This window comes from Psammomys obesus, unplaced genomic scaffold (assembly GCF_907164565.1).
Source record: "Psammomys obesus unplaced genomic scaffold, mPsaObe1.curated_primary_1811, whole genome shotgun sequence".
NCBI classification, from domain to species: Eukaryota; Metazoa; Chordata; class Mammalia; order Rodentia; family Muridae; genus Psammomys; species Psammomys obesus.
The window spans coordinates 19034521-19053489 of NW_026596109.1; the positions used below are offsets into that span (position 1 = coordinate 19034521).

The 18969-nt window shown below is 40.3% G+C and overlaps 1 protein-coding gene across 2 annotated transcripts in view; it reads left to right on the top strand.

The window, feature by feature from the left end:
- Vrk2 (VRK serine/threonine kinase 2) overlaps window positions 1-18969 on the top strand; it is a 117599-nt gene that overhangs the window by 91617 nt on the left and 7013 nt on the right. For both annotated transcript variants that reach the window (XM_055628779.1, XM_055628780.1), the window contains exons 9-12: window positions 4940-5060; window positions 7843-7901; window positions 11709-11875; window positions 18089-18235. In XM_055628779.1, the coding sequence (XP_055484754.1) occupies window positions 4940-5060; window positions 7843-7901; window positions 11709-11875; window positions 18089-18235 (494 nt within the window). The remainder of the gene's footprint in view (window positions 1-4939; window positions 5061-7842; window positions 7902-11708; window positions 11876-18088; window positions 18236-18969) is intronic.

Genomic DNA, 18969 nt, shown 5'->3' on the forward strand with positions numbered 1-18969 from the left:
CACACACACACACACACACACACACACACAGAAAATCAGAGCTTAGTATGTAAAAGGTACTAAAGAGGAAAAGCAAAACTCAGATATGAGGTTTATTGTTTATTTCAAATGTAATAATACTTTCCATTCTACTCTCCTAATGCCCCTTTTGAAAGTATAATGGCTGCTGCTCCATCGGTCAGACTTTGCTTGGATGTGACAAAGTACCGGAACAATAATCCTCTACAGAACAGATTTGTGTTAATTCACAGCCTTAAAGGCTAGAGTCCATGGGCTTCTGTTTCATTTAGAAGCTAAATCCATCCTGAAGCCCTGCATGGTGGCAGTGGAGTCACATGGTGCAGGCAACTCCGCATGGTAGCCAATGAGTAGAAAAGAGGGAGCTGAGAAAGGAAGAACAAACAGCACAGCCCTCAGGGACTGCTTCCTTCAGTAAGACCAGCTCCTTATTCCCTACCTGAGCGGACTTAATTCCAAAGGCCAGCTAGTTCCAATCAGAGTCCCACACCCCCATGGGCACCAGCCAGTCCCAGTTAGAGTCACATAGCCATAGTATGAATTCCCCTTTCTTGCTTGAAAGGGGTCTTTGAGCTCCCTTCAGGGTTGCTGCCATTTTGTGAAGATGGTGACCCCAGCATGCTGGAATTCTCTGCAGAATAAACACACTTTGTTTTTGCACACCATCTGAGTCTGGGGTCTTCTTTTAGCAATTCACAGACCCTAACCCTACCCGTGTCCATTATATTAGTAATTCATCAAAGGAGGGAAACCCTCAGGATCACCCCCTACTCCCTACTCTACCCCGCCCCTACTGTGTGCACATGCCCCAGAAGCCCCAGTCTACCGCCGAGCTCTAGTGCAAAAGTCTGTGGCAGATGTATCCTACTCAAACCACAACAGGAGGCACCGCAATACCTTCTTGCTCTTTGTACATTAGAGTTCACAAGATATTAAAAACACAGTTAGCAATTAGAAACCTCAAAATAAAGTGTAAATTTCTTTTCCTGTCATTAGTGACTGCTCCCATTTCTTGTTTAAAATTTTCTACTTTCTCGTAATTTCACACTAAATATAGTAATATGTTATTCAAATCTTGTCTACTGGAAACAAATGTTTTCAAATTTGCTTTATTTCCTACCAAATCATTTGTTTTCTTTGTGCTCCATAATAGATAAATGAAACTAAATCGAAAGTGTACCTGTGCTGCCCAGTTGTGTTTAGAGTTAACACACTTTTCTGTCCTTTCTTTACCTTTGGTGAATTGGTCCAGTTAATTACTCTAGTTTAGAGTAGAGACTAGATCTGTAGTGTGACCTTTCTGTTGATCTTATACCAGCTTAGGTGGACCATTACCACTTTGTAAATAAATATTTTTAATAGAGGCCCTGTTATCGTAATAGAGTGATCTGGAGGGAGCTTTCTAGAAAGGATAGTTGCAAGGAGAATTTTGTGAGTAATTCAGTGATGATGGGAATCTGCTACTTATTTATTGCATAGGCAAATAACTTTGTGTGTTTTTATATTTTAGGCCAAAATGCCTGTGTCATATACCTCCTTCCATAACTAAAGAAGTACTGAGATGATTTCAGTTGGGTGATTTTTAAAGTGATGATGGAGGCAGTCCCTAGACTGAGCATGTGCTTGCTTCATTTGGAATGATGGAGACTCAGTGTTGCTCTGTTGGGCTTTGCTCTCCAATACGAACAGTTTTTTAACCTTTTAAGCCTCGGCTTTCTTATTGCCAACACGATTAGTAATACTGATGCTGTTGAAATGATTAAAAGGTAATATCGCAGCACTACTGATGTGGTACAGTAGCTGTGCTCTATAGATCACAAAAGTTGTTTTATTTTAATTAGGAATTCTAGTGTCAGCTATCTCTAGAATCTGTTGTTTTGTTTTGTTTTGTTTTTTCTGAAATAGAAGTTGAGTCCCCACCTGTGCCTATTTTTTATTATTGTTCTACTTGGCAATACTTTATCATTTTGAAATGTTGAGCAATTGCAAACAACATCTTCTCAGTGAAAAGAGTAATTTGCCTTGCTCCGTGCTAGTAAGCACAATAAAATTAGATGCTAAATAGTATTTGGAAGCTAATTTAAGAAAGTTTAGAAGGAAATTCTTGTTAACAAAATTGCCAAACAGAAAGTAAAGTTTGAGGTGTTGGGCATCTGTGGAGGACCTAGAAACAATAATATTAGTTATGAAAGGCAACTGAAACCCTTATGTAGTGTAATGACTGATACACACGTTTTCAAGAGAGAGCAATTCATACTATGCTGTCTATCCAAATGAATACAGTGTATCAAAGGCAAGTAGACTGTCTTCACCATTGATCTGCAGAGCTGGAGCATGAAACAGAGCTGGGGCTGGAATTCCACCCTTGCTTTATGGATTCCTGCTCTGGAATTCTCCATTTCTTGGTTCAGTTAGCATTTTCAAATGAATTTGGAAAGCTTGTGATGAAACTAGCCACTTTAAATTAAAAATATTTTCATACCCTTATTTATTTTCATTTCATGTTTATTAGTGTTTTACCTGCAGGCATGTATGTTCACCATATGCATGCCTGGTGCCTGCACATGCCAGAAGATGGTTTTATACCCCTGAAACTGGAGTTACAGATGTTTATAAGTTACCATATAGATGCTGGGAACCAAGCTTGGGTCCTCTGCTAGAGTAACAAGTGGTTGTAACTGCTGGGCTATCTCTCTCATCTCTAAAACTTTTCCAATTATTATTCAGTACTGGAGATGAAACTAAGTCTTGCATGTATAAGGCATGTGCTCTACCAGTGATCCACATGTATAGTTCCTAGAGATTCCTAATCATGTCTACTCAACCATACACTCTTCTCTGTACAGTAGCTGGATAGTGGACATGAAAGTGTTTAATTTCCCCTAAGAAAAGTCAAGCCTTTTTGTCTCTCTGGGATCAAATTTCAGTCAGTGAGTCATACTGAAAAACATTTTCAATGCTTTTGACATGCTTTTTAGGGCTAGAAAAACATGACCATTCTTTTTACCATTACAAATGTTTTTGTAAGATTGAGTGAGAGTAGTGGTAAAATGTTTGCTCAACCATATTGATTAATGTAGCATATATAGTAAAAGACTGAAACTTTGATAATACTTTAATTAGATAAGACTGAATTATAATAGTGAAGTAAAAACTCTCAAAGGCCTATTGTCAGCAAAGACCAGTTTATGAAATATTGGTTTCAGAAATCTAAATAAAATTTCCCTCAGCTGGAGGTGGCTGGAGTCACTGAGGTTCATTCCACATTAATTCATATTTCCCCCCTCCTCTTGTATGTAGTCAGTATCGCCCAAACAAGCATCAGAATACCATTTTTTGAAGAGTAAAGGATGTCAATTTTTTAATTGCTGCTAATCAGGAATGCCTGTAATGGAAAAGAAAAGAGACTTGTGCACACATCTGTACAAATGGAGTTATTCCATTATTAATGGAAGATTTATCACTGAAGAAACCACTGCAGAGAAGCATGGTAGAGCCTGTTTTCATTTTAATACCAGAGCCAAATTCTGCATTAGGAAATTGTTGAAGCCCATGCAGAAAATGAACAGCACCCATGGGCCTGGCCTTCTACTGGATTAAAGGGCCTTTAGTAGCCCAGTACTGGAATGGCAGCCAAGACCAAGCATGACAGCAGTCAACGTGCAGTGCGCTCTGCTGTAGAACGGCTTTATGTGCTGACCTAGAGCAGCGGCAGCATGGTGGCACCATTGTTCTCAGTGGATGGCTCTGTAAGTTAAAGACCACGTCACTCTGTGACTTTTCAAAGTTTATTTAATCGAGGACAGTGAAATAGGATACCTGTTTTTACACCAGCTGTAACAGCCACACATTGCTCAGAATATTATGTATCCCTGCACAGCTGAACGTTGTTCAACTAGTAGAATAAACATAAATGCTAGCTCATTGTTTTTACAACGGCTTTTCCAAGCTTATAAAATGACTTGACTTTATGGGCACTCACTAAGTGTGTTAGTCACTAGTTCAATGACTTATTAGCAGGTGTTAGCTGTATTTAACAATTCTTAGGTCTCATTGTCTTTTGTTACAAGGTACTTGAGAAAAAAGACGTCACATTGAGATGAAATTAGTCCACAACATTTAAGAGATGGACATACATGGTATTTACTGGGATCTGAGCATATTCTTTAATATGTATTAAGAAAAGCCATCTTACAGTAAGTCTCTATTTGGCTTCAGAACTTCCTTCCCCACCATACCTTCTGGACCACGTTCCCACCATGCTTGCCTCACTTTGGCTTTTCTATTCAGACTCAAGACTGGTGTTTTTGTGGGGAGCGTCTTCTATGTGGAGATGATCTGTAGCACTTTGAAGCTGTGTGGCCATGGCTGCTATACTTCCACGTAACTGAAGGCCTTCAGGAACTGATTTTAAAGACTGCACACTAGATGGCAGTTTTGTCATACTCTTCTGCCTTGAGATACGGCCTCTGGTGTGACAGAACAGGAAAGGCCGGCAATGTTTAGTCTGCACTTAGAGGGTCTCTGCATGACCGAGGCAGACCCCATGGACTTCCTGGAACATGTGTTAGCAATTTAGCTGCAGACATTTATTTCTTTGTTTTACTGCTTGGCTCTTTGAGAAAGTGTTGGTGCCGGGTTATGGGTTGTCTGGATCATGTCAGAGGCCATGGGATCAAGTTCATATGACAGGCTAGACTAAGTAAAGATGAAGTTGGAGGAGGTGAGGAAACTGACCCTTACTTCAGCAGTAAGTCGCTGGCTGGCTGTGGACTGAGGCCAAAGGCCCAGACGGTTAACATTGCTCCAGCTGAGTAAACACGACACTTTGCCCATTTGGCTTTTTCATATTTCGTCAATGGGAGCTCACTCAAAGATTTCTCTATTTTTCATGAAGTTTCTCATCCTCCCCTTTCTGCAGCCCCTTCCAGAAGAAGTGATGTTGAGATCCTCGGTTACTGCATGCTGCGCTGGCTATGTGGGAAGCTACCTTGGGAAACAAACCTGGGGGACCCTGTGGCCGTCCAGACTGCTAAAACCAAGTAGGGATTCTGAAATATGCCATCCTTTCTTGTGGCAGGACTAAGAGACCATGGAAGGAAGTAGAAATCACAGACAAAATTGCCTCTCTCCCACTGTCAGCACAAACAAGTATCATTGGTTTGAAAAATATTGCTTAAAAATAAAATCGTGAACAAACATAAAATCTATTAAGACAATACTGTAAAATTATCAAGTATTTTATATTTTATATTTGCAGTGCAAATATAAAATAGGTATCAGTTTGCTGACATGCTGTTTTCCAGCACTTAGATTCCAGGTGGAAGTGTTTACAAGATGGACTGTTTTCAAATAAGTGTGACACCTGGGTGAGGAAGTAGTCTCTCCTTGGTGGGGTTGATATCAACTGTGCAGAGGAGCAGGGTGAGGTGGGAGGGTAGGGCTTGTATTTCTCAGGTGAGAACATCATACCTCATATTCCTGTCTCAGAAAGTGTGTGTTTTGTTACTTGAGTAGAAACAAAGAAAACTTTTACATGAGCTATTTATGTGAAATATGCTTACAGCCACATAAAGCTTTCTAGTATATTCTACAGTCAAAGTTTATTACCTTGATTGTGTTAGCATAAGAGGTCAGTTTTATAACAAAGTGTTTATATTTTATAAGTCTCTCACTGATGAGCTGGGTCCAAGGCACAGAGTAGCCCGCTTTTCCTCACGTTCTAAGTTAGACTGACACAGTTATCTCTGGAGAGACAGCTGTTGTAGCAAGGCAGCGGAGGTTTAGGAAAACAAACAATGAATATAGACACAGAGGGGCAGCTCGGCCATATAAATCAATCTTCAAATTCAAATCTTTTTTGGACTGGGTCTCACTCTGTACCGCAGGATGTCCTCCAACTCATGATCTTCCTGACTCGGCTCCCAAGTGCTGGGATTAGAAGTGTGCACCACCGCACTTGGATTCTCTGTGACAGATGTTTGCAAACTGATATGTACAGTAGTTGCACTTGGGCTCATGACCCCTGCAGTCCCTGACACATTTGTGCAAGTCAGAGTTCGCACTCTCCAGCCAATCCTGTCTGTTTGAGTACGCCTGTCACTGGCATGCTCTGCACTTGCGGCCACGTCAGCCCACAGGCGCCAGCACTCACAAGCAGTTCTGGCCTACAGGCTGCTCACCTGAACTGATTGAAGTAGTGTATTTCAGTTAAAGGCCAGCATTTTATTCTGGCAGTCAATGGCGGCCTTTCTTTTAATAAGGTTCGTAAATGTTTAGTCTCGTATCAGCATGTTATAGAGGTGTCTTCATTTTGGTAACTAGTGTGTCCATATATGCATTCATATATAGTAAAAGGATACTGTGTAAAGTACTGTCTTAATAAGTGAAACAGTACCTCGACTTTACAATGTTAACATCTTCATTTTTATTTGGTTAACAATGTAAATTCAAATACTAGTAGCGTTCATTTGTTATGCATCACAAATGTAAAAGGTCTCAGATCTCTTACGCAGTGAGCAGCCCTTTATTGGCCCGTGAAGGTGTGACACGAGCAGGGTGGCAGGTTAGTCACAGCACTGTCCCGCCTTTGCTGTCACTGGCCGCTTGAGAGCGCGGCACAGGCACACACTGCTGCTTTTCTGCTTGCGTTTCTTGGTGACTCATTCACTTTATCTATAACCTTAGTTGAGACTTTATACATTTTTGCTGCATCAACTAAAGAAAGTTGTATTTCTTTAGCACAAAATACTGCAAAGCATTTAGCAGGTGTCTGTGGTCTTGTTTGGCGTGTTGTATTGGTATTTCATGTTAACTTATTTTTAATCACTGGATAATAGAAACATTTGCTTATAGACAATTAAAAATAATCCCTCTTCAGTGATAAATTCATGAGGAAAAATTACTTCACAGCAGCACCAAGGTCTTTTTGCCCACAGATCACTAGAGAAACCAGAAATGTTGAGCACACAGGGGCCTCTCCTCAGTGGGGGAGATAAAATGCCTGTTTTCCCAGAAAGGTGGGAGTACATATTGTTAGTGACCTCTGACCTTTTGTTATCTGTGGAGGCAGACTTCCCCCAAATGCCCCAGAATGTTTATCCCAGACTGTCCTCCCTAGCTCCCGGTTAGTAGAGCCCATCTTTAGGAAGGGGTGTCACAGGTATTTGAAGTCCTCTATGGTGTCTCCATTAGAGGCCACAATAGATTCTAGGTCTTTCAGCTATGGAACTCACGTGTACTTTGCAAGGGTGTTTCTGATTGGCACAACATAAACTTTACCGTGTACCTGGCATTGAAATGATTGTTGCCTGGAAACCTTTTCCCCCAATCCTCCTGAGTTTAAATATAATGACAATAAACCCTCTGGCATTAGACTCCCTGAAGTTTTGATCCAGGCTGAAAAAGTCAGTCTGAACCAAGTTTTCATTCTCACCTCTTGGTGGATCATTTGCTGCCTGTCATGACATCCTCAGAGACCCCACACCTCTCCAGTTATAAAATACAATCTGATATGTATTTTTATTCTTGCTTTTAAGGGAACATAATAACAAGCAATCCTGCCCCTGCAGTCCTCAGTTGTATGGAATTTGAATTAAATCGTCTCTGTTCCTACATTGCTTGGCCTCTAGGTGGTTACAACTGTAACATTGGCCAGTAAGAACTAAGACCCACCCCCTTTCTTTGTTAATCTATCCATTACAGTTGGGAGGGGAAGGCTCAATTGTGTTGTCCTATCCACACAAAATCAGACTTTCCTATTGTAACTGAAACCGTGAGCCTGCGTTGAAGACACTCACTGTGTGCTGTTGCTGTTTTGTTTAGTCTGCTGGATGAGCTCCCGGACTCGGTGCTTGCATGGGCTCCTGCTGGAAGCAGTTGCTGTAAGTTGGATGACAACACCTCTTTGCATTTCTGTCCACAGGTCATCCCAGGAGCCACTGTGTAGATATTACCCTGACCACTCCCTTTCCCAGCTTCTGGGTCACAGTCTGCTAGAGAAAATCTTACATCATCTTTGACATGAGCCAAAGCAGTGGGACTCTACAGACTGTCTGACTTTTCTAGTTTTATTTAGAGTTTTAGGTCTGTATTTTGAGAATCATTCAGGTTATTCAATAGAAACTAAATTCTAAATAGTTTTAGAATTAAGACATTTTTGAATGGCAATAAAGTCAACTTATAAAAAGACTATATTGAGTCAGTGATCATTCAGGCCTGAATGTTATTTATACTGATCGGTCAGCAGAACTTTTTAGATAAGAAAATCACCTGATTTGGGCAAGTATAGGTACATTTTAGAAAGAGTTTTCTCCTGCAAGTGTGTAGAGGACGTTTTCTGGGTTCTTTGACATTGTGGGTGTAAGTGGTCAATATACTCGCATTTCCCATGTCTGTGACGTGTGTGTGCATGTGTGACTCATTCAGTAGTGACTCAGCATGAAGCTGCTTTGTCACAGAGAATGGAGCCAGCTAACTCTCCCATCAGACTTTTCTTTTAGCAGCATAGCTTAGAGCAAATCTTATTCTCTCTTTCCATGAGGCCATCTCAGGGTTAGCCTGTACCTGACATCTAGAAGTGCATGTGGACACAGCTGGCCCCTAGTTAGTCCGCCAGCATATGTGTGAGTACAACAGTAGAGATGTCGTTTCAGCCTGCATTCACAGCTCATTGTCGACTATGAAGCAAAGTTGTCATTCACAAAGGAAAGCAAAGAGGGACAACCCAGGTCTGTTCCCAGCATTCCCTGAGTCCCATCGAGTGTCCTTGGGCCAGGCTTCGTTCTTCCTCTTTCTGTGATGTTTTTCTTCTAATGAAAGGGACAAAGGAGAAGAGATTCTTATTTGGGGAGATTAGCTAAAAATTGCAAGTTTTGTCATTGTTGTTTGTTTTATTCTGTAACCACATTAAAGAACTTGATAAAGGTGACATTACTGTCTTTTGATAGTCTTCTTACCAAGCCAGATAGTATATTTTCTCAGTGAGACAGAAAGCATAATAGATCAGAGGGGTCATTTCCTTTTTCAATTATATGCTTCCCTTAACCTTCTTGCCCTTTCGTCTCCGTCTAGAAAGGCCTGGCTGCCTTAGATTGTACAAGGCGATGCTACCAAGCCAGTCTGTGTCCCGTGGCACTTGTGTCATTAGATAGAATTGTAGTCATATGAAAAACCTAGTGACAGATTCCTCATTTTCATCCCCATGAACTTAGTCTATGCAGTAATTATAAAACAGGTTTCTGCTCTGAGAGCACAAACTGTCACTAGCAACCTCTTTTTAGGAGACTATAGAACCGGAACAACCTTGAAAACAAACTGATTAGCAAAACACTTATTCCTGTCTTGTCTTTATTTTAATACAGCAATCAAGAAGTTTGTAGCATGTGTGTCCAACTCAATGTGGTACATCCAGAAGTCTTTGGATTTTAAACTGTTAGTCAGTGAGGATGCTTATGTTACTAGCCTGAAAAGCAAATAATTCAAGAGTGTGGTGATTTTGTGCTACTCTACGCATTCTGTTTAATAGCTCTGGAAACTCACAAGTATATCAAAGCAGAATAAGCCCAGATCTTTTAAGGATAACATGTACACCAGTGCCTCTTCACAATGCGTGGAGCTTCAGGCTGATGATAATAGATCCATAATGGTGGTGGTCCTTTCCCTTTTGGCCCTCCTGACCCTCACGATGCCACATTTTCTCAACCTCATGCCCATGAGGCCATTTGTAGAGCTGCTCTGAGTTAGTGGTATGCTGGGAATACCCTATAATAGGCATTCGTTCCCAGCAGACTCAACCCTGGTCTCCATTTGGGATCTTCTGATTAATAGACATGTAGTTCATACTAAGCTTAGCTTACCAGGTATCACAAGACTAAAAAACAGAATATGCCAGAAAATGGCAGAGACTGTTGTTTAGTATTCCTTTAGGAACTGGATTTGGATGTCCCCAGAGGGACACCAGAAAACAACAGTTAAACTTTGTTCTAACGCAGGAGCTGACTACCCGAAATCTGGAGGACTAAGTATTAGATAACTGATCTTGGTATGTCTCATAAGTTACAGAAGAAGGGGAAAGTAAGTTGCCTAAGTGCTATGCAGTTAAAAATACAAAACAACAGCAAGAAAGCCAGGAGCTCTCATTTTTATCTATGTTAGCATTTCGTTTCTAGATAGTAATTCTAACTGTGTGGTATAGAATGGTCACTTTGGGTGAGCTGGAGACATGGCTCAGCTAATAAGAGGGTTTCCTTCTCTTGCAGAGGACCCGAAATTAGTACCCAATCCTGGCATTCAGGAGCTCACAATGACTTATAACTCTAGTGCAAGGGGATCTGATGACCTCTTCAGACTTCCCTGGGTACCTACATTCACATGTGGGTGGGCTCACATACTAGTGTCCATGCATGCATACATAGGTAGATGCTTAAAAAGGTCACTCTGGTTTTAGCAGTAAGAAAGGATGTGACTATTACTTTTGGAATTGTTTTGTCTAGGGAGTGAGAGCCAGAGCCTCTACATGTCTGTTTGGATGGAGGAAGGACGTGAGGAAAGGGAAAGTGTTAGGAAGTTCCTCCTCAGCTCATGAAGCTGTCCAGACTTTCCTGCCATGGACTAGAAACACCCAATTGTGAAAGAATGAGGTACTCATATCTGGGTCAGTAGTATGTTTTGGGGGAGTAAAAACATGTTATAAACATTATTGTAAACCAATGAAAATATGCTCTTAGCATGACCCTTCTGAAACAAAAGTACAGAGCATACACATTTAGTGTAACTCTTTATCACTTTTTATTATTAATTGTGCTTCATTCTAAAATCTAATGGGCAGGCGTAGCCCAGTGGCTGTGTTAGTGCTTAGCATATGTGAGGCCTTCCCTTTAAAGCCTATCGCTAAGATAAATAAAAGCTGGCAAGCAGAGGTACTAGGTAGCTCTGGTGACACACTTCTACATTAGAGAGAAAATAGAAAACTCATCCTACTGACCTAAAACCAAGAATAGCAGATATGCACCAGAATACGGGTATAGAGGACTCTAGGGAGGAGCCCTCCCCGGTAATGCCAATCATGACCAAAAGCATGGAATCCACGTTCGTTTCTAAGTATAATGAAGAATAGCAATGTGAAAGCTATGGGTAAAACTTGCAGTGCTTTTTCCTTTTGAGTCAGATTTATAGTGAGTAACATTTGTTTTTAAGTGAATACTTTCATGTTCAGTTTGAAAGAAGTCTGGAGTATGTGGACGTGCTGTAGTTCTGGGTAATGTTAGTCGCTGCACTTCTTGGTCACGGTTAGTAACTACCATCGAGCAGGGCCCCCACCTGACATCAGCTCCCTGTCGACACCAGCCAGGGCATCTTGGAAGACTGTCGGCTTATCCTAGTGGTAGCACAGCATGTCAGGTTTTTATTTAAAAGAAAAAATTATTTTAAAAATTTTAAATTTTTTATAGACTTGTTTTAGTTCATTCGGTAGGGGTGTGTGTGTGTGTGTGAGTGAGAGTGTGTGTGTGTGTGTGTGTGTGTGTGTGTGAGTGTATGTATGAGTGTGTATTTGTGTGAGAAAGCATGTATGTATGTGTGTGGTGTGTGATTTAAAGGAAAAGAGGTAACAGAAAGATTTTGAGATTACTAGAGTTTTGATAATTTTTTCCAATTATAAGTGAAATGTAAAAACTTTTAATATCTCACAGATGAACTTGCCCAGTTCTTGGTGTGTGTTCATAATTTAGCTTATGATGAAAAGCCAGACTACCAAAAGCTCAAGAAAATTCTGAATCCAGATGGAGCACCTTTCGGGCCACTGGAATTTTCCGCTAAAGCACCAAGTGTCAGCGTGTGTACCCCCACCCATCAAAAGGTAAACATAACATAATCCCTGCGCGCTTGCCCTTGCGCACTGTGAAGGTGCCTCTCTGGAGACCGCTTACAGAAAGAGTGACTTGCTTCCTACATTATTCTTATTTCTGTTAACTCAGCACTAAGAAACCTGAAAGTTCCTCTCCCGAGTTGTCTGTTAGAATGGGATCTGTTCCTATTGTGTGTTGATAAAGAACGAAGCAATCTCTGATGGCTTTGTGCCCGGCTAGAGCAGAGCTAAAGGCCACTCCACCTTGACTTGGGAGAGCCTGTATGTGCTTCTCTAGGCTTTCTCTCACTACTATCCTGTGGTCTTGTCTTCAGTTTTACTATGATATGGAACTGGATAATATCCTTAGATATTATTGATACACATTTTACATGGTTTATAGAGTCAGTGTCTTAGCAAAGTTGTTGTTGTGATTATTATTTCCTTTTTGTGCTCTCTTTGAGCAAATGCCTTCACATTAACTTATAAAAATTAATACTTAAAACAAAGCAAAGAATTATAAAGTCAAAGGATTTTCAGAAGAGGATGCTAGAAACCTGAGTCTGTGATTACCAACTATTACATAGACAAGGAAATAACTTCTTCACTTGAAGCTATCCATAGTACATACATATGTACATACAAACACACACATGTATGTCTGTGGAAGTCATTCTTACCTGATAGAGGTACACTTTAGGGCTAGAATGTCATCCTCCTAACTTTTCCTATGAACTTTGGATCATCACAAGTGCTTGTGAGCCAAGAGTGCAGGATGCAGGCTACTGTGGCTGCTCGATGGATGGTGAGTCAAGTCTCCGTGCACAGATGGTTCTCATTTGCTGAATTTCGTAGCTGCTGCAACTGAAGACATAAAATATCCTTCTAGTCATAAATTAGCTCTTTGGAAGCAAAACCTTGGCACCAGAGCTTTACAACCTTCAATTAGTAGGAAAAGAAGTATTTGAATGACTGTGGTATTGACATCTGCAGGCCTGCATAGTAATCATTCCTAATAGAAGAGAATATCTGTTTGAGGAGGGTTTGCATGGCTAATTAACTACCAGTGAGAATATGTAATTTTTTCATGATCCCCTGATTGTCACCTTTCTCTCGTGATACAATTACATTTTATTGTAGCAAGTGCCTCACAAACCAATTGTCAGCACTGTTTACATATTGCAAAAGGCAGGACAAAAGCTCATGTTTAATGAAAAGCCACTGGATTTTGATCTTGGTAATTATGCAGACTTATTTTAACAGTTTTATTGACTTTTGTATTTTTATCACTTTTCCAACAAAACAAAGCACCATTTCCTTGACATAGTACCCCTTACAGTCATGGTCAGCACTTAATTCACACTAATTTAAGAAGATTTCATTCTTTTTTGTAGTTTTCAATTTCATAAGCATAACTGAGATATAAAAAAAGTGATTTAAGAATATTACATCTTCTGATAAGAAATTCTAATTATTATCTTCTCAAATGGTCAGTTCACTAAATCAAAGAACCCATTTATAAGCAGAAAATAATATGCAGTGTAGAACATTTTCCAATGAACTTTCGTCAAAAATATCTTATTCCTTTTGATTATACTGCTTTGATTATAAGTATCACTGCCTAAGAATAACAGGTAGCATCAGCATCTTAAGTTCTGTTATCAGTGTGATCAGCCTGGATATGGATATAGGAAGACATAGCTCACAGCATATAAATATTTAATTAATGACTTTATTTCTTTACTATTTTATGTGCACATATATCAAATATATCAAAAACATAGTTTGGGTAAATTGTATCTTAATTTTAATTTCTACAGCTTACAGGTTTCTATTAATGCTATAAAAATCAAACCTCTAAATGTTGAAGACATGCTGACATAACAGTCCTGTCCTCTGCTCCACTGAGTGAGGCACGCAGGATGGTGTCTGCAGCAGATGATTCCCTAACAGAAATATTTGAGTCAAGGACTGTCAGCCTTATACCTACAAATTTTCCCTTTCAAGTGCCAGCCTCTTTCAGTCACTCAGCACACCTTGTTACTATGCATGTGGGATTCTGCAGCTGTCCGACAGGGTAGTGAATGAATTATTATTACTTCTACCTTTTTTTGACAGATATTTAAAAATAAGTCATTGTACATGAAAAAGCATACATATACAAATAAACTTTCTACCATTTATTATTCAACAGGAAGAAGGTTCTGAATGTTTAATTTTTCAGCATATTATTTAATTTCAAAAATGAAATTTTTGAATTTAGCATTCTTAATAAAGTGCTTTTGACTTAGAAAGCAGTACACTATTAAGAATCTCAGTAGATTCATAGCATGAATTTGCAGAACAAAGTGAGGTATTACTAATAGATGTTTGATTGAGTGTGGTGTACCATTTACAGCAAATTGTGGGATTTCCTCAGGAGCTAAACTGGAAATTAATTTTTGTCAATATAGTGGAGATGCTGTTGATTTGTTTTAATTTTTGTTTTTCCTGAAAAGCAAACCCTTTCTTTTATTTTTTAAAAATTTTTTTTTATTAATTACAGTTTATTCACTTTGTATCCCAGCTGTAGCCTCCTCCCTCATCCCCTCCCAACCCCATCCTGCCTCCCTCATCTCCTCCCATGTCCCTCCCAAGTCCACTGATAGGGGAGATCCTCCTCCCCTTCCCTCTGACCCTAGCCTATCAGGTCTCATCAGGACTGGCTGAATTGTCTTCCTCTGTGGCCTGGTAAGACTGCTCCCCCATCAAGGGGAAATGATCAAAAGCCAGCTACTGAGTTCATGTTAGAGACAGTCCCTGTTTCCCTTACTAGGGAACTCACTTGGACACTGAGCTGCCACGGGCTACATCTGTGCAGGAGTTCTAGGTTATTTCCATTCATGGTCCTTGGTTGGAGTATCAGTCTCAGAAAAGACCCCGTGCCTAGAATCTTTTGATCTGTTGCTCTCCTTGTAGAGCTCCTGTCCTCCCCAGGTCTTACTATCTCCCCTCTCTTTCATATGATTCCCTGCACTCTGCCCAAAGTTTGGCTATGAGTCTCAGCATCTGCTTTGATACCTTGCTGGGTAGAGTCTTTCAGAGGCCCTCTGTGGTAGGCTCCTGTCCTGTTTCCTGTTTTTTCCCTCTTCTTATGTCCATCCCATTTGTCTTTCTGAGTGAGGATTGATCATCTTACCCAGGGTCCAAACCCTTTTTTTTCAAGACCACCCAGCAGCTCTGGAGGTGGCTTCTGTCACCAGGCTTGTTGGGTTACAAGGTTCCTCATCTAGATGGCCTTACAGCTGTTCCTGCCACTGGTGAAACATTCAGCTTTGTTCATTTGTTTTGTTTCATACTGTTTTGTGTTATGTTTGGATTCGGGCAAATACCATTGAGCTGTGTCCCTGGTCACCCTCTGCAATTTACTCTTTCAAATTCAGCATATAAAACAAGATCCCCCCAGTGCTTGCTGACGTCAGGTTCAGCTCCAGGATTCTCGGAGTGCAAACGTGATGAGAACTACGCTGTGCAGCCCTGCCACTTGTCCATACACCATTGTCTGTGCCTAAGGAGCAGAAATTGAAATGAGTTGCCTATTTCAAGGCAGAGAAGGAAAGCTGTGAATCAGAATGAAAGTTGGAGTTTCCCTCATTGCATACAGTAAAATGTGGTTCCCTTTTTCAGCTTGAACCTGAGGTCCACCATGTCAAGGGGGAATTTGTGTTGTTGGGGGACAAATCTTCATAAAGAAGCTTTAGCTCTCAAGATAATTTTATGAGCTTGTCTTCCTGCATATTTTATAGATGAGAGAAATAGAACTCAAATCCCTGTTTAGAAGACTTTTTATTATCAGTGTTTAGGAGTATAAATGTCTTCTGGTTTTATAGAACAGTATGAGGTTACATTGGAAAAATTAAGTAAAATACTATCTCATTTAAGTAGTGAGTTTCATTGAAAATGATATTTCTTTGTGTAGTTCCTCTTTAGATACTCTGAGATGCCAAAAGTGTTTTTTCTCATATTTTTTCATATTTCAGATTGCATGTTTTTCATATTTATCTTCATAGCTTTGTAAATAAGAAAGCTTCACTCTGTCCAAACTTAAGAATTTACTCATCCCATCTTACTCTTAGCACTATAAACTCATGTAGAAATACAACTTTTCCATCAAAAGGGAAGGAATTTTGCTTATTTGTCAAAGTGTCTATGCACTGCAGCACAAGCCTCTAGCCACTGACCAGATCCAGGGGCCACCGTCTCTCCCAGGAAGCCTGGGATGAAGCAGATTCTGCCCAGTCCTGTTCACATGTCAGACACTCCTGAGGAACACCTGGTACCTTCCATGCTTAGTACACAGGCGGGACTAACGAAAAGCCCTCATTTACTTCAACTAAGAACAGCCCATAGAAGCCCGCACTCCCAGTTCTGAACGTGTGGCCAGAAAAGTGAAATCTACCACAGAGACCTGTACATCTTATTATTCTAAAGTTAATTGTAGCAGGGGAATAAATATCCACCGATGAATGAATAAAGCAATGAAAAGGAAGAAAACGACATCCAGTTTTAAAAGAGAAAGAATTGCCCTCTTCCCTTTTATAGTAAGTAAAATATGCCCAAAATGTCAGGACAGACACCACATGTATAGAATCTAATTCAGCAAGATATTGGAGAGTAAAATGCTAAATACCAGAAGTTTGGAGTTGGGGAAAATGGGTAGATATTGGTTAAAGACACAAACATTTCAGTTACAAGATGAATGAATTATAGGCATCTATTATACAGTATGGCAGCTATACTTGCTAATATTGTCATGTGCTTAAAAGCTACTAAGAGACTAAATGTCATATTCTCCCCACACACATAGATGTGATAAATGCATGGACTCAATCATAGTATTTCACAATGTGCAAATGTCAAAACATCATAGCACACAACTTAAATACTCATTTGTTGCTTGTGTCTCAATAAAGATGGAAAAACTAATTCAGAGCATGTTTCACCATGACTGCTATGCCAGAGCTTCGGAGGGTGGAACAAGTCTGGGGACCATTATTTAACAGGAGTGAAATAAATAACCTGTATGTATTTCTTACCGAGCTGATGGTAGGGAGGGTGGCTCCTAGGTCCCATCAACCTTCCCAGTGGACTTAGAGGACTGGTGGGAAAACATTAAACTCCAAGTGATTGGGAAACATTTCCAACTTGCAGGTTAGTGAAAGGCAGTAGTTTTGCCATTCATTAAGATGCTGAGATCCGGGGGGAGGTGGGATAAAGGAGAGTGTTGTGACAACTAAGCCCCGCCTGCAGGGCACCAGCCTATTTCAAAGGGAAGGAATGAACACACTTGGCAATAGAAACTGGAAATTGAGAGACTACAAATTAAGGCTCTATTTGCCCAGCCAGCATAATTTATTCTCTATTTTGGCACTGGCTACTCCATTATTTCCCCTTCTGCTGTTCCTGTCTCCTGCTCTCCATTTAACCCGGGGGAAAAGGCGATGGCACTGTGAGCTGCTGTAAATGTGAAGCTGCTGAACAAACACTTCACTCAAGGACCTTTGTTGGCTTTAAGTCTTCCACCTGTGTTGTAGGATCTGCCCTCTATCCCTGTGTATACTTCAAGGTGCTTGAGAGTCAGTCATTCCCCAGATGTCACCACAGTGTGAAAAGGAAGCCGAAGAGATGGAGCTTGTCATGAAGTTAACCCTTGGTATTAGTACATGGGCCAAATGACAGGAGCTCGTCTTGCACAGAGGTTAAACTACCTGCACTCTATGTAAGCAACATCGCAAGCTCCTTGTATACTTTCACATTAATTAGCCTCTCTTCAACAATAGGAAAATAAGATCCTAATTAATAGAAATTTAAGCTGCAATGATAACTGGCTCCACTCACAGCAAAGGTTAATAATGAATTCACATGCAATTTGAAAAATGTGACAATGTTCCATAAAAAATACAATTTTCATTGTAAGCAAGTTTTTTCTAGAGATATTTTTAAAGCATGTGTAATAGTGACACTAATTTTAATTGGTCTTTTCCCATTGATGAAGAAGGGTCTGGATCTTGCTAGATATTGTATTTTTTTTCCACAATAGCCATTGTTGCTTTTGGTTTGCGTGTTTCTTTGTCAAGTCTATTGTTAGCCAGCTTAGGTTTTTAAAGAATCTGGATGTGAGTGAATTTTTAAAAAAGAAATGTCACAGTTTTCATTTCATTATATATTCTGACTCCATTTCAACAGGTTGATTCACCAAGGGTTACAACAAAACCAGCTAATGAGTTCTCAGGTAAGCCCACAGAAAAAGTCAGTGGAGAGACAAGTGCAGCTCGGAGAAAGGAGCATGAGGAGAGGCCAGCCAGAGCACCGAGGAGCACAGCAGCAGTGCAGGTGAGAGCCGGGTGCTGGGTTATTGACTCCTTAGCATAAACACTTTGACATACTGCCTGCACCTAAGGCCAAGTTTATATGATTTTTGTCAAATGAGGACAAAAAATACCCTGTCCACCCAGTAAAATCAAAGCAGCCTACAGCATTTGTTACAGGAACAGAAGCAAACACACATATGTATTAGATTCACCACACACACACAGAATGTAATGAAACACCTGGATTCTTTCACTGTCTACAGTCCATCAACAAGCCTTCTCCTGCACATTCTGCACTTTATCTATTCCTCTACTCTAACCCTTACCATCACCCGGAAGGGTATTATCTGCCTGTCAGTGGGCTGTTTGCAATCGTTTGGAGGGAGACTGACTTGTCCTTTACAGATGACTCATGCAGACAACAGCAAAAGGCTTCCCTAAGCCTACATCCTATAATGTGAAAGCAAAGCATATAAAATTTATCTGGAGCGAAAAGTAAAGTTTAATTATGTCAGAATAGCCAGCATTTCATTTGATTTGTGCACCATCATTCTCACATGGTTTGAAGCAGTTCACAGTGTGAAACAGGATAATTTAATACCCCCACCTTTCTCACCCTCTACCCAAGAAAAATTGATATATGGGGCAGCTGGGATGTTAATCACTAAACTGAGCACTGAATTTGGCTCTGAACTTCTTGGCAGCTGAGTCAAAAATTAGAAGTAGAGTTATGCATTTCTCATCCAACCAGCAAAC